At 43.4% G+C, this 16,914-nt stretch overlaps 1 protein-coding gene across 3 annotated transcripts in view; it reads right to left on the bottom strand.

Moving 5' to 3' along the window:
• Positions 1-16,914, bottom strand: part of macrod2 (mono-ADP ribosylhydrolase 2) — a 946,626-nt gene that overhangs the window by 86,829 nt on the left and 842,883 nt on the right. For all 3 annotated transcript variants that reach the window (XM_043696641.2, XM_043696642.2, XM_043696644.2), the window contains exon 10: positions 5,042-5,123. In XM_043696641.2, coding sequence (XP_043552576.1) covers positions 5,042-5,123 — 82 coding nt within the window. The remainder of the gene's footprint in view (positions 1-5,041; positions 5,124-16,914) is intronic.

Here is a 16,914-nt window from a genome sequence, read left to right as displayed (position 1 = left end):
CCTTATACCTCAGTTAGATCTCCTCCCATTCTTCTAAGCTTCAGAGAGTAGCAACCCAGTTTGCAAAATCTCTCCTCATAAAACAATCCTGTCATCCCAGGAATTAGTCTGGTGAATTTCTGTTGAAACTCTCTCTCTGTACTTAGTTTCTCTTTGCTTGGATAAGGAGATCAAGACCGTTTACCATACTCTCGGTAAGGCTTGATACAATAGCAATCAATCAGTTCTCTTTACTCCTGTTCTCCAATCCCCTTGAGATGAAGGCCAACATACCATTTGCCTTCCTCGTTGCTTGATGCAGCTGATTGCTAGCTTTCAGTCGCCAATTAACCAGAACATTCAGTAAGCTGGGATATGACACCAGTTTGCAATTTCTGAGGCACGTTTCCTGCAAACTACACCATATTCCAATACAGAACTAGTCTAACAGACCAGTTAAAACACATAGCTTAACTGGTTGTGGTCAAGGGGTTAGTACATGGAATCATAGAAAATAGGTGTAGGAGTAGGCCATTCGGCCCTTCGAGTCTGCAACACCCATTCAATTTGATCATGGCTGAGCAAGCGATTTCTGTATCCCGTTCCCACTTTCTCTCCATCCCCCTTGATCCCATTAGCCACAGGGCCATGTCCGGTTCCCTCTTGAATATATCTAATGAACTGGCACCAACAGCTTCCTGTGGGAGAGAATTCTACAGGTTCACAATCTCTGGGTGAGGAAATTCCTCCTCATCACAGTCCTGAATGGCTTACCCTTTATTCTGAGACTGTGACCCCTAGTTCTGGTCTTCCCCAACATCAGGAACATGCTTCCCCCATCTAGCGTGTCCACTCCTATCAGGATTGTATAAATCCAGGATTCTTCTAAAGTCCAGTGAGTAGAAGCCCAGTTAAGCCTTTCTTCATATGTCACTCCTGCCATCCCAGGAGTCAGTCTGGTGAACCTTCTCTGGACTCCCTCAATAGCAAGAATGTCCTTCCTCAGACCCGGAAACCAAAACTGCACACAGTACTGAAGATGTGGTCTCATCAAGGCCCTGTATAACTGCAGCAAGATATCCCTACTCTGATACTCAAATCCTCTTGCTATGAAGGTCAGCATGCCAGCTTTCTCATCTTCGGGACCCCCACACCAATCAACCCCACTGCCCCTTGGCCGAACATTCAACTCCCCCTCCCACTCAGCCGAGAACATGCAGGTCCTGGGCCTCCTCCATCGCCACTCCCTCACCACCCAATGCCTGGAGGTAGAACACCTCACTTTCGCCTTTGAACCCTTCAACCCCATGGCATCAATGTGGACTTCACCAGTTTCCTCATTTCCCCTCCCCTCACCTTACCCTAGTTCCAACCTTCCAGCTCAGCACCACCCTCATGACCTGTCCCGCCTGTCAATCTTCCTTCCCACCTATCCACTTCACCCTTTTCTCTGACTTATCACCTTTACCCCCACCTCCATCCACCTATTGCACTCTTAGCTAACTTTCCCCAGCCCCACCGCCTCCCATTTATCTCTCCACCCCCGAGGCTCCCAGCTCATTGCCTGAAACGTCGATTTTCCTGCTCCTCGGAAGCTGCCTGACCTGCTGTGCTTTTCCAGCACCACTCTAATTTTGACTTTAATCTCCAGCATCTGCAGTACCCACTTTCTCCTGGCTTTCCTCATTGCCTGCTGCACTAGCATGCCAACCTTCAAACAAAACGGAAAAGTGGGTGTTTTTATTTTGTCATCTGGTCTACTGCTGTAACTTACAAATCTATTTGCTGCAGGCATACAATGAGAACAAAAAGTGTTGGGAAAACTCTGAGGGTTAGGCTGTGGACAGAAACACAGCAACTGCTTTAGATTTCATCAGAACAACTACATGGTCACTTGCTCTGACATCTTAACTCTGTATCCCTCCACAGATACTGCCCGACCTGCTGGGTTTACCCAGCACTTTGCGCTTTTATTTCGGCATCTGCGGCATTTTACATTTGTGCTGGTTTTACAAAGGTAGAGTTTGTTGCAATTTGCAGGTGCCCCAATCATTCCTTGAGACTGGTCTGAAACTCTGCAGAGTGTCCAGAGGTAACATTAAGGACACAAAAGACTGACAATAAAAGGAGTTGATTTGCAAAAGGAATGTACAATTCGATTAGAATGTGAAATTTGAAGATTCATTTCTTGAAGAAAAGTCCATTAAATAATACCTTCAGAATGGCACACTTATACAATTACTGCATTATGAAGCAGACTAAGTTTTTTAAAAATCTTAACTGCTGCTGTGACAACAATGACAAATACTTTCTCTCGCTTCCACAGATTGATATCTCGATAATCATTGCACAAACCTCCAAACATTGTGTTTCTCTTTCACTTTATTAGCAGGGAGGATGATTATCAGCTTTGTGCAGATGCTGCAGATTGCATAGTGTGTCATAGTCATTTTCAAATGCCATTTATTTGAGTAAACTGCTGTGGCGTGTAACATAAGTGATAGTTCCTGACATTATTGGTATTTCTGTACAAAAGCAAAAGCTTGGGTTTATTATTTTCCAAGGAATGCTTACTTTTTTTTCCTTTCCTTCATCACAGCAGTTGCATTCAACAGCGGTGTCTTAGAACAGTGACTACACAAAGTACATCTCTGGCTGCAAAAATGTTATGGGCATCCAGTGTCCTGGAAAGACACTCTCTCAATGCAGGTCTTTTTGTATATAAGCCTACAGTTACAACCATGTACTTGTTGCTCATTCCCTATTTTCATTCACTGTTCCTATTCACTTCCAATGTTATGCAAATTGTCTTGCTCCCACACCCACACTCATGTCAGTTAAGATTAATGGCAAGATATTTCCTTTGACTTCCTACACCTTTTATGAGGCAGTTTGTGGGCTTTAAGACTTCATTAAATGGAGTGATAATTATTTGTGAAAACCCAGAGCAGAATTATCTGGCAGAAGCTATCGGACATTATTTTTTAAACACTGATTCATTCATGAGCCAAAAGTTCGGCTAACACTTACTGACTCTCCCTCGTGTCTGAATGGAAGGTGGTGTGGAGCCACCATCTCACACCAACGCAGTCCACATGGAGTAGACAATGCTGTTATTGAGGGAGTTCACAAAATCCCAGCATTGTTACAGCGTAAAAAGAGGCCTTACAGCCCATCATGCCTGCACTGGCTCATTAAGTGAGCATCCTTCCTTGGTGTTGATCTCCCAGCTTTCTCCCCATAGCCTTGCACGCCATCTCTATCCAAATCCTCATCTGATGCTGTCTTGACTGCCTCAACTGAACCCACCTCCATGACACATCCATTTCAATGCAGAGAGATTTGACAGACTACATAGGGGTCAGGAAGAGAATCAGGAACAGTGGTAAATATTAACTTTGGGTGACAATCCTGAAGAGTCATAGGGTCATAAAGTCACACAGCAGGGAAACAGACCCTTCGGTCCAATCAGTCCATGCTGACCATAATCCCAAACTCAACTAGACCCACCTGCCTGCACTTGGACCATGTCCCTCTAAACCTTTCCTATTCATGTACTTGTCTTTTACATGTTGTTGAGAGAGATGTTGAACATAAAGATTCTGAAAGGCAGAATGTATTAAGCCCCATTCAATCTGATGATGTCATTGTGGCTTGGATGGGGATAAGACATTCCATTTCAGGATGGTATGTAGAGCAGAGTTCTCTCCACACACATCTCCTCATTGTCATTGGAACTCCAACAATCCAATGAAGCTTGTACTGACTTGTAATGAGCTATATCTCGATCAGACAAAAATCTCTTCTTGTTAAGACTCGATAGTGGTTGATTCTCAACTACTGGAAACCAATTCAATCCTCCGATTCAGTCATAAGGAAGAAGATTGGTAGCTGCATCCCTCTATCCATCGGGACCAGCCACTGGTGACTTCACTCCTCTCATTGCCATCTCCATTAGCCTTTACCCATCATCCCCTCCTGTCATTGAATACTGGCCCCACACCCTCCCCCTCCCCCACCCTACCACAGTCCATTCCTTTAGTTCTTCTTTCCCCTCCTCCTTTTCCTCATCTCTGCACTTCCTTACAACCTGATCCATCACCAACGTTTGCCATTTCCAAAGAGATGTAATCGAACTGAAATATTAACGCTGTTGCTTTCTCTGAAGATGTTGCCTGAACGTGCTGAGTACTTCCAATAATTTCTATTTCTATTTCAGATTCTCAGCATCCGCAATGTGTTATTTTTGTCTCCACCCCATCAGGTTAGGAGCAGAAGAAGGCCATTCAGCCCACCGCACCTGCTGTGCCATTACTTGAGACCATGGCTGATCTGACAATCCACAACTCCACTTTCCTGACTTTCCCCATAACCTTTGATCCCCTTCCGGATTAAAAATCTCTCTACCTCAGCCTTGGATATAGGTTGCTGTGCTACTGACACCTGGGGAGATGGAGGAAGAGGAGGAAAATAAATAACTTTCTGGTTGGATCTGTAAAATATTGCTCATTGTTTGTTATGTGACTATGGGGTTAGAAGGGATAGCGAGATCCTTGCTGGCTTATTACCTTGGTTGTTCCATTGCTTTGTTCGGTTGCTGATTTATGCAGATGGAGATGGAAACATATCCTGGGACATCAAACATGTAATCTTTCTTTTGCTCTGCTCAAAGGTTCGTGATGGTGACTAAAATAAGGAATCTTAGATTCTAATCTGGAGAGATAGATGATCCTCATGTAATTTCTGTTATCCTCCCTCCATTATTGTTTCATGCAAACTAATTACTAGCAAGAATCCAGCACCCAGCAGTCGTTTTCACACTGCATGCTGAAACATTGGAAATAGGAACAGCAGTAGGCCATTCGGCCCTTTGGGCCTGTTGCCCAATTCAATATGATCATGGCTGATCATCCACGTCCGTCCCTTGTTCCTGGTTTCTCCCCATACCCTTTGATTCCTTGAGCCCTAAGACCTTTATCCAACTCTTTCTTGAAGACATTTAATGTTTTGGGTTCAACCACTTGCTGTGGCGGAGGTTAAATAATGTGTTCTGGTAACATACCTATCGGAAAATGGTGAAGCATCTTCTCCTTGTAAATCTTATGGTCGCTTTCCAAGAAAACGCAGAAGATAATCCGATCAACCTGGAAGTAAATACACCAGACTTAATGTTTGTCAATGTCATTTTCATAAAGGGAATTGGATACATAGATGAATGAGGGAAAAAACAGGGCTATGATCTTTTAGGTGGGGAGCAGACATTTACAGATGCTTAGGAATTGGGCGACAGGTTTAGACAGTAGATTTGGATTGGCTCAGGCTTGGAGGGCCGAAGGGCCTGTTGCTGGGCTGTAAATTTTCTTTGTTCTCTTCTTCGCTCTCTTAAATTAATTGGATAGCATTTTCAAAGAGCCAGCACAGGCAGAATGGGCCAAGTGGCCACTTTCCACACGGTATCACGCTGGGATTCCAAGATTGGGAAAGGAAGTGACTTAGACATAACATGGAAAGACAGACATGTTGCTTAACCTTCTCATCTCACATTCATCAGGACACATATAAGAATGCCAAATTTCAACCAATCGCAACAATTTACACTGCAGGAGAAAAGCATGATGATTGGTTGGCAAGTTGACCGTATCATGGCCATTGATTTGCCTGTGTTTTACAGACGTTAGAAGGGGGATTTACAATTGACCAATTTCATAAACCTTTCTGCTATATGAAGTCAGTTGTCGGATGGGATTCAGGAAAGTTATAACATACTTAGAGATAAAAACTAAAAACATTGTAAATCGGAAACAAAAACAGAAGTTGCTGGAAAAGCTTTGCAGGTCTGGCAGTATCTGTGGACAGAAATCAGAGTTAATGTTTTGGGTTGGGTGACCCTTCCTCAGAACGTTTCTGAGGAAGGGTCATTGGACCCAAAATGTTAACTCTGATTTCTCTTCATAGATGTTGCCGGAGCTGCTGAGCTTTTCCAGCAATTTCTGTTTTTTGTTTGTTGCATACTTTGAGATGCTCTGTCGGAAATAGATAGGTCAACATTTGTTAAATTATCCATCAGTAACACATTGCATCATCTTTACATTTTATGCAAAATCTTCACTGCTTTGGATAAGTTAAATTCTTCGCAGACTTGTGGATCAACACATAACTTCCTGCCTGTGATTTATCGAGTAAAAAGAATCACTGCTTTTAGGACAAGCTTTGAGGAGAGTTGGGCTCTGGTCTGGTTTGCTGACAGCAAGACTGAGGTAGAAATGGGAAGGAAAAGTGCTGATGGCAATAAGGATGGCAATGGATGGAAAGGGGAGAGCTTTTGTGGCACAGTGCTAGTGTCCCTGCCTCTGAGCCAGGAGATTTGGATTCAAGTCTCACTCCAGGTCTTGATGGTCAAGCAAGGTATGTTCATCACATGGCCAAACAGGTTGACTATCAAGATCTTTCCAACACAGAAGAGCAGGACAATCCCTTCCTCATCACCCACCACCAGCCATTAGCTACAGTCCCCCCACATTTAAAGAATCCACAGGCTCTTGCACGGGCTGTTCTTGTGGTCAATCCCCTCCTCACGTCAAGAAGCTCTGAGAAGAGAGGCTGGAAACAGACATAAACAAATGATCGCGAAGGGGATTAGAAATCAAGAGGAAACTTGATAATAGTCCAAATGTGGTACTCTTTACTTCACGGGCATCGAGATGCATTGAAGATAAACCATGACAAACAAATAAAGGAGAAATGAATAGAACAGATATGTTGCTCGGGTTAGACAGTGAAGTGTTAGAGGAAGCTCATATGGAACGTTAATGGGTTTGTTCAGTGGAATGGTCTGTTTCTATGTTGTAAGCACCCCGCTCTGTTCCCCATTGGTTTCATTCACTGAGGATTACAACAGATTACCCAGAGGCAAAAAAGCGATCCTCTGGATAAATTATAAATAATTACTAGTAAGTTCTGTAATGCAAATAGTATACGCAAATACTCTGGCACACCAAAACCTTGAACATAATACATCACTAAGAAACACACAATTTTAAATTTCCTTTTACAACAGATTTATGAGCTTCCCTGTATTTTTATTCAGTCTTAAGCATTGTAGAGCTGCAGAACAACCTCATCTGAAATATTCCGAGACAGATCTCCAGCTCAAATAATCGTGTCACCTGATATCATTAATCAGACACAGCTTCATTTTATTTTTGGTTCTCACAGCAAATAATATTCCCTAGTTAAACAAAATAAACTAATAATCAGATAATCAGCCCCAGCTCAGTCAAACACTGTAGAGTCTGTGGGGATTACAACAGATACAGGAATTAGTTGAAGTGAGTCCTGTAGGCATCCATCCTTCAGAATATTTATTTCTGCTCCGACTCGCAACTTGGGTGTGTGAGCTGTGACAAATGATAAACTCAAGAATGAAATGAGCTCCACAGAAACAGTGGAATGAGGTTGTTCAGTGTTTCTCAGCAAGTACAGACTTAGTGGGCACAGCCACCATTTGTCTTCCTTGCCACTGTCTTGAAGGGAGATACAAGTGATGCATGTTCAGAATATTGAAAGGGTCTCATTTTCTATACTTTACAGTGAAGGGGAGCTGACACAACAGAGATAATCCTGTATTCAGCAATCCAGAGACAGGGTGGAGCAAGATGAATGTATGTGGTCGAATGATGAATGATAAAATGAAAGAAGAGGCAATGTACATGCAAATTCGACGAAGAAACAAGGAATGTATTAAGCCCACAGCAACACTATTAATATTTAATATGTAATTTCACATCCGATCTGTTACTTCCAAAGGAGTCAATCAAGAGCAGCTATGAGAAAGGTGTCACTAGCACAAGTTCAGTTTGTGTGAACCGAGGCTACAGACAACAGTGATTGCTTAATACTGATACCCAAAAATACTCATTAGCATGAACTCATCAAAGTGATCTTCTTCAGGAGTGCAGTTCACTCCAGGGTCACATTGTCAGGGTTCCCAGCAGTGAGAAACAAAACACTTCTGTCAACGGGAAACTTGTCAAAGAGAAGCTGTTGTTTCTCCACTGTCTTACAGGAGGAATAAAAGGCTGATTATCCCATTTTAATATATCCACCAGCTACCAATCTCCTCGGTTTTCAATTATTAATTACACGGTAGATTAAAACCAGGGTATGAGCATTAGACAAGAGTGAAAAATTGCTCGTCTGACTTCATCCCCAATAATGAGTGCAATATGACATATGGTGCATATGCTCACACTGTTAAACTATAACAGACTGGCAATAGTGAAATGTAGCTTCCTACTTACAGTGTGAAGCTTAATTCTGTCATATCATTTGGAGAGGAATCAAACAGAAAAGTGGCTGATCTTATACCTCAGCTACCTTCCTGCACTGTTCCCACACCCAAGTACACAAAGGTCCATTAACGTCAGTCTTGAAAATCAGCACCCCTGGGGGGAGAGAGTTGGAAAGGTCCAAACTCCTGAGGGAAGAAACTGCTGTTTATCTCAGCTCCCTTATCTCGAAACTGAGACAGATTCTCCAGGCAGAAAGAAATGTCAGGAGGAAAGGTTAACTCCGTTTCCTCTCTCTCCACAGAGGCTGCCTGACCTGCCAGGTTTCTCTGCATGTTTGGTTGAGGATGAAACATCTGCCCAGGAGTTGTTGCCTGACAAACCCCTGGAGAATTTTAATCGCTTGATGAGATTGCCACTAAGTCTTCTAGGCCATGGGAACACACATCTAGTCAACACGAGTTCATCAGCACCGTTCTGTCTGAGAAAGAAGCAAAATCAAAATGTACTGGTCTACAGTTGCCCTGATTGGACATATTGCTTGAGGTTTGATTGCAACACCTCCACAGTTCCCCCATTGCTAGTCTCTAAAGTATATACCAACAGCAGCACCAGTCTTAAGACTCTGCAAGGCACCTTTCTTGAAAGGTTGAAGGTGGTGGTTTCCAAACGGTGCTTTGCAAATCCAGTTAGAGGTGGAGAAAGGGCAAATAGGGTTGTGACTCCCAATCCACACCCCCTCCCATCCTCTGACCGTGCACCCTACTGAAATCCAGGCCGTGCTCTTGTCCTACTCTCACCTGTCAGTCTCTCTTCGCAGGGATTGGGCTCCTGTTCATCTTGGAGCCTTGCCCAAACCATGAACCATTTGAGCAGCACAGTGGCTCAGTGGTTAGCACTGCTGCCTCACAGCACCAGGGACCCAGGTTCGATTCCAGCCTCAGGCGACTGTCTGTGTGGACTTTGCACATTGTCTGCGTGGGTTTCCTCTGGGTGCTCTGGTTTCCTCCCACAGTCCAGATTAAGGTGGATTGGCCATGGGAAATTGCCTATAGTGTCCAAGGATGTGTGGGTTAGCCATGGGAAATGTGAAGTTACAGGGATATGGAGCTGGGCTTGGCCTGGGTCTGAGTGGGATACTCTTTGGAGAGTCAGTGCCAACTCGATGGGCCAAATGGCTTCATTTGTACTTCTCTGGTGAACCCAGCGGTGATTCCTCTGCAGCTGAGCTCAGTCACATGACTCACCTGCTGCAAACCAACCTGGGCTCTGACATTTGACCCCTGATGACCCTCACCATGCACTTAGAACCTGCTTCCTCGCCAAGAACAATGAAAATAGAGTGGGTCAGATGAAGTAATGGACTAGTCAGTACATAAATCAACAAAATTTTTAGAATATCCTTTAAAATCACAGATGTTCATATTTATATGCTGCACTATATTTTGAATTTTATTATGCACTTTAATATTTTAGTTCATGCCTGGGGTCACATTAATTTTCAACTATTAAAATGGATTTGTTTGGAAACTGGCTTGAGAATTGATTGTTTGAGGTGTATAAATGGTAGAAAAAAAATTTTCCACCCATTATTCTTGAGGTTTATGTGCTGCTCCTGTCTGCTGAATGAGCTAAAAACAGAGATTTAACTCGCCTCCCTGTATTCTCTGACTGTGATAACTACACCGAGGCTCAGAGGGATTCCACAGGGGTACATACAAGGCAAATGCTGAAAATCTATACTATTTACTGTCAATTCTATGAGTGGTTGTAGCTGAGACTCCTCTGCAGAAAAACAGGACGTTGGTTAGGCCACTTTTGGAATACTACATTCAATTATGGTCTCCCTGCTGTAGGAAAGATATTGTGAAAAGGGTTCAGAAAAGATTTACAAGGATGTTGCCAGGGTTGGAGGATTTGAGCTATAGGGAGAGGCTGAATAGTGGGGCTTTTTCCCCTGAAGTGTCGGGGGCTGAGGGGTGACCTTACAGAGGTTTATAAAATCATGAGGGACACGGATAGGGTGAATACACCAGGTCTTTTCCCCAGGGTAGGGAGTCCAAAACTAGAGGGCATAGGTTTGAGGTGAGAGGGAAAAGATTTAAAAGGGATGTAAGGGGCAACGTTTTCACACAGAGGGTGATCTGTGTATGGAATGAGCTGCCACAATGACAACATTTGAAAGGCATCTGGATGGGTATATGAACAGGAAGGGTTTAGAGGGATATAGGCCAAATGCTGGCAAATGAGACTAGATTAGTTTCAGATATTTGGTTGGCATGGACGAGTTGGACCGAAGGGTCTGTTTCCGTGCTGTACATCTCTATGACTCTGAGTCTGTGCTGCTTCACAGCACCAGGGACCCAGGTTTGATTCAAGCAGATTTTGCACATTCTCCCTGAGTCTGGGTGGGTTTGCTCTCACAGTTCAAAGATGTGCAGGTTAGGGTGGATTGGCCATGTTAAGTTGCTCATAAGGTCCAGAGATGTGCAGACTAGGTGGATTAGCCATGGGATATGCAGGGTTAAAGGAATAGACTCGGGGTGGGGGGAGGGGGGAGCGTGGGGTTAGTGGGTCTAGCTGAGATGCTCTTCGGGTGGGTCGGTGTGGACTCGAAGGGCCAAATGGCCTGCTCCCACACAGTAGGGATTCTATGATTTGATTTGGTGGGAGAATCTGAAACCAGGGTCACCCATTTAAAACAGAGATGACAGTATTTGGACCTCTCTTCCTCAAAAGACAGTGGAAGATGACTCTGAACATTTTTTAAGACAGAAATGGATAGATTCTTGATAATCAAGGGGCTGAGAGTTCTTTGAGGGGGTGGGGAGTCAATGGGAATGTGGAGAAATCAGACCAGCCTTGATGTCACAGTAAGGCAGAGCAAAGACAAGGGCCCGATTAGGCTCCGTTGTTCCTAGTTTGTATGTTTATAGTTATGACCGCATTCAAGGTTCAGCTAGTAACGGATTTGTGAGGAAAATCCATCTGACCATCGAAAGTGTCAGATAAACTCATTTAACCATCGAAACCTCATGCCAATTCCAAGGCATTATTTTTATATGACTGTGGTTGTACTTACAGTAAAGAAATTCTGTAATGATTAGACTATGTCAGCTTCCAATGTATTGCCATTAACTTAATGAGACCCTGAGGACCTTCTACTTGTTTTGCATGGTTTAAATACTTAAATAATAAGATGATTGCACCCAACTGCTGGAGTCAGAACAAGGTTATGTATCATTAACATACAGCAGTCCATTGAGTGATCATTCTAATATTACCATTAATTTCGAGGTTTGTTAATAACATTTCTGCTTTAAAAAACACTTGATACTAAAAGAGAGCGGATGTGGAGTGGGGTTAATGGGTTAAGACGAAAATGAATTATGATCTGATAGAACTCAAAAGAGCATATTTAACCATATTAACTAAAATTAATCCAAGCTTGGAGTTTTAGTTGTAAATCATTATATTATCCCAGACCAATTGAAAACAATCACTGACTCCATAAGATGTTATCAGCCTCTTGAGAAATGTCAGTATTCTGTAACAAACATCCAATGGTGTGCCTTGTATTACCATGCCAGACAATTAACAACCGGAACAATCCACTTTATTTCTTTCTGGTGTGGGTAGGGGAGGAAGTGGGTAGAAGTGAAAGCTGTTGTGTGTGTGTTTCTTTTCATAATAAAAATTCCTTATAGTTTGGATCATAGTTCACCTTTAAGGGGTAGAACTGGTCCTCACCAGTTGGGGCAGAACGGGCTTGTAGAAACACAATAAATAGGCCATTCAGCCCTTGACCCTGCTCCATCATTCAATATGATCATGGCTCAATCACCGAATCCCAGCCTCCCCCCTCATACTCCCTGATCCCTTTAACCACAACAGCTATATCTACCTCCTTCTTGAAACCATGCAATGTTTTGACCTCAATCACATTCTGTGGGAGTGAATTCTGCAGGCTCACCACTCTCTGGGTGAACAACCTTTCACACCCACAATCTCTGCCATTTGGAAGGAAAGAGAAGCAAATGCATGTAAGTTCCCCTCCAAGCCACTCGCCATCCTCATTTGGAAATATATCGCCACTCCTTCAGCATCGCTGGGTCAGAATCGTGGAACTTGCTCCCTAACAGCACTTGGACTGTAGCGGTTCAAGAAGGCAGTTCACCAGCACTTCCTCAAGTGAACAATAAATGCTGACCTACTAGCTGTGTGGACATCCCGGACAGATTACAAAAAAAGCTATGGACAGGCAATTAATTCTGGCCCAGTGAACTAAAAAGAATACAAAGTTTTGAACTTTAATTTGGAAATGAGAGGTATATGGGATTCAGAATGTCGGCCATGTTTCTCTCTCTGTCTCCACAGGTTCTGCCAGACCTGCTGACTGTTTCCAGCTTGCTCTCTTTTTATTTCAGATTTCCAACATCGGCAGTAGTTTGCACAGTTTCCACTCTGTCTGGGACCAGGGAAAGGTTGGGTGGGATGGGGGTGGAGGGGCAGGGATGTTGCACAGAGAGACACAATGCAAAAATGTTCAAAAGTTGGCATCGGTTAGGAATTTTGAGGGAGCCATGTAGGAATAGTTATGTGGAGGAATAAAGCAAGTTCTGGACAGTAGCCACCTACAGCTGAACCAAACCTCTCCTGCCTCTATCCTGTGTCCCATCGAGTCCCATTCAGAATTGGAGCGGGAAGGGCAGAGTTTGTGGAGGGTCACTTGGCTGGAGGAGGCTGCAGAGTTAGGGCTCGAGAGTGTGGCGCTAGAAAAGTACAGCAGGTTAGATAGCATCTGAGGAGTAGGAGAATCGATGTTTCAGGCATAAGTCCTTAATCAGGCTCATTCCTGATGAAGGGCTTATGCTCGAAACATCGACTCTCCTGCTCCTCGGGTGCTGCCTGATCCGCTGTGCTTTTCCAGCACCACACTCTCGACTTTGATCTCCAGCATCTGCAGTCCTCATGTTCTCCTGCAGAGATAGGGCTGGCTAAATGGTTAATGTAATGGGAGGATATCTCTAGGTAACTGTTTGTGAGGTTGGTCTAACTGGTAGATGAATTGTATTAAAATGGCCGCCAGATCTGGTCAATTAGATGATTATATTTTATCCATCTCAAATTATTTCAAAGTAAAATACAGTTCATTAAGCAAGAAATGCAAATACACGACTAATTATAGATCAGCTGGGGAAAAAAAACAATTTTTATCCAGTATTTCATATGCTTGAGGGGAAAACAAATTTAGCATTGCTTTTCATTTGTTTTAATTACAGTGATCTATTAAATATTATCTGTGACAAATGTTTCTCATTTTTTCCATCAGTACTAATTAAAACTGCAGGAACACACCACATTAACAAAGTGCTGTCTAATTGTATTTATAGTTCTTTCCAAATGGAGACGATAAAGCAAAGTGCAAGAAAGTATTTCATTTTCAGTGCGGTACTCTGTCTTAACTGGTTCCAGGTTCCTTTATTGACAAGTTCATATTTTACCATTTAAATGTAGAGTAATCTCACCCCAATTCAACTTATGTGAATGGAGTGGTCCCTTAGAATAAAGAAAGAGAGTTAATGTAAATTGATTAACACACACACACACACACACACTTTGATACTGGGGGAGCACTGAGGGTTGTTGGACTAAAGGACAGTCACAGAGCAAGGGCTGACCACACGTTTTAGGTAGTTGTGGAATGTTTTAATGTGGGTTGTGTATGGGTGTGTTCCAGCTGGTCCTTTCTGGAGAACATTTAGACCCACTTTAGTAAAACCCAGAATTTGCAAGTCTGCTGCTATTTAGGATGTAGGTTTGCTCGCTGAGCTGTAGGTTTGATATCCAGACGTTTCGTTACCTGGCGAGGTAACATCATCAGTGGCGACCTCCAAGTGAAGCGAAGCTGTTGTCTCCTGCTTTCTATTTATATCTTTCTCCTGGATGGGGTTCCTGGGGTTTGTGGTGATGTCATTTCCTGTTCTATTTTCTGAGGGGTTGATAGATGGCATCTAGGTCTATGTGTTTGTTTATGGCGTTGTGGTTGGAGTGCCAAGCCTCTAGGAATTCTCTGGCATGCCTTTGCTTAGCCTGTCCCAGGATAGATGTGTTGTCCCAGTCGAAATGGTGGCTTTTTTCATCCATGTGTAGGGCTACGAGGGAGAGAGGGTCGTGTCTTTTTGTGGTTAGCTGGCATTCGTGTATCCTGGTGGCTAACTTTTTCCTGTTTGTCCTACGTAGTGTTTGTGGCAGTCCTTGCAAGACCCTGCAGACAAAGGTTGGCTCACTGTCATCCTGAACAGAAGGGACTACATAGAGAAAGCCAATGTACTACTCGCAGACACCAACACCTACCAACAGGTGGCTCTAGACCCGACCCCACAACTAGGAAACAAAATTACACAATTCCGGACAATTAAACAAGACAGAATTCCAGAAAATGAAACCCAACGGGACCAACACACCACGATTCTACGGACTACCAAAAATCCATAAACCAGGAGCCCCCCTCAGACCTATAGTCGCACTACCCGGAACACCAACTTACAGACTGGCCAAAGAACTACACGCAAGACTGAAATACGTAGTAGAAGAGTCACAGCACTCCATCCACTCCACCCAGGAATTCCTAAAAATCATCAAAAACACCAAAATAGAGGAAGACGAAGCAATGATCTCATTTGACGTAACAGCACTGTTCACCCCCATCAACATCAACCTGCAAAGGAAACACTTACCACACTTTTAGAAGAGACCATCACACACACACCAACCACCATCAATCACATTACCAATGAAAATATCATGAAGCTAGTGGACCTGTGCCTCAACACCCACTTCACCTTCAACAACATAGTCTACAAACAAACCAACGGCACACCCATGGGATCTCCGCTATCAATATTTATAGCAGAAGCGGTAATGCAGAGACTAGAACAAACAGTCCTACCAACCATCAAACCAAAAATCTGGGTCCACTATGTAGATGACACCTTTGTCATCACAAAACGAAACAAGATAGAAGAGACATTTAACATCATCAACAACACCCTCACAGGCATAAAGTTCACCAAGGAGGAAGAAACCGACGTCATAGTCGAAAGAAAGGACAACGGAGAACTACAAACCTGCGTATACAGAAAACCGACAAACACTGTCCAAATACTTAACTACACCAGCAACCATCCCAACACACACAAACGAAGCTGTATCAGAACACTATTCCAACGAGCCGCCACACACTGCAGCACAGACGAACTTCGGAAAACAGAGGAGAACCATTATACAACCTATTCAAGAAGAACGGATACTCAAAAAACAGTCCGCAGATTCCTCAAGAACAAACCACGACAAGCAGACCAAACACAGCCAGAAACCCTAACCAACTTATCATACATCAAAGAAGTTTCAGAAATGACAGCCAGACTACTAAGACCCCTCGGAATCCTAGTAGCACACAAACCCACCAACATACTCAAACAAAAACTAACAAACTTAAAAGACCCAGTACATCCCATGGACAAAACCAACGTCATCTACAAAATTCCTTGCAAGGACGGCCACAAACACTATGTAGGACAAACAGGAAGAAAGTTAGCTACCAGGATACACGAACACCAGTTAGCCACAAAAAGACACAACCCTCTCTCCCTCGTAGCCCTACACATGGATGAAAAAAGCCACCATTTCGACTGGGACAACACATCTATCCTGGGACAGGCTAAGCAAAGGTATGCCAGAGAATTCCTAGAGGCCTGACACTCCAACCACAACGCCATAAACAAAACATAGACCTAGATGCCATCTATCAACCCCTCAGAAAACGAACAGGAAATGACATCACCACAAACCCCAGGAACCCCATCCTGGAGAAAGATATAAATAGAAAGCAGGAGACAACAGCTTCCCTTCACTTGGAGGTCGCCACTGATGATGTTACCTCGCCAGGTAACGAAACGTCTGGATATCAAACCTACAGCTCAGCGAGCAAACCTACACCCTAAATCTCAACCTGAGCTACAAACCTTCACAAACCTCTGCTGCTATTTATTGAGATTCTATTTTCCTGGATTTTCTTTCCATGCTTCCACCAGGCTTGATCCTTTCTTGCAATCATAGCTGTCAGTCGACATAATAGTCACAGCTTCTTGGAACTGCTCTGCAAATGGGTAAATCTAGGTTGCCATGGAGGACATCAAAGATATGAGTCAACCAGGAGCAAACCGTATTTGTCACCTTCAACAACAGGCAGCAACGGCAGATTCTGAAAAGTCTAAGAGTAAACATGGTTTTTTGAAGGGTAGGTCGTGTCTCATTAACCTTATTGAGTTCTTTGAGAAGGTGACAAAACAGGTGGATGAAGGTAAAGTGGTTAATGTGGTGTATATGGACTTCAATAAAGCGTTTGATAAGGTTCTACACGTTAGGCTATTGCACAAAATACGGAGTTTCGGGATTGAAGGTGATTTAGCAGTTTTGATCAGAAATTGGCTAGCTGAAAGAAGACAGAGGATGGTGGTTGATGGGAAATATTCATCTTGGAGCTCAGTTACCAGTGGTGTGCTGCAAGGATCTGTTTTGGGGCCACTGCTGTTTGTCATTTTTATAAATGATCTGGAAGGGTGTGCGTAGAAGGTTGGGTTGG

The sequence above is a fragment of the Chiloscyllium plagiosum genome, unplaced genomic scaffold (assembly GCF_037043375.1).
Source record: "Chiloscyllium plagiosum isolate Xiang-an unplaced genomic scaffold, Cpla_swu_hap1 HiC_scaffold_10, whole genome shotgun sequence".
Classification (NCBI taxonomy): Eukaryota; Metazoa; Chordata; class Chondrichthyes; order Orectolobiformes; family Hemiscylliidae; genus Chiloscyllium; species Chiloscyllium plagiosum.
Note: the sequence above shows the minus strand (reverse complement) of the source record. Positions and strands in the feature narration are given on the sequence as shown.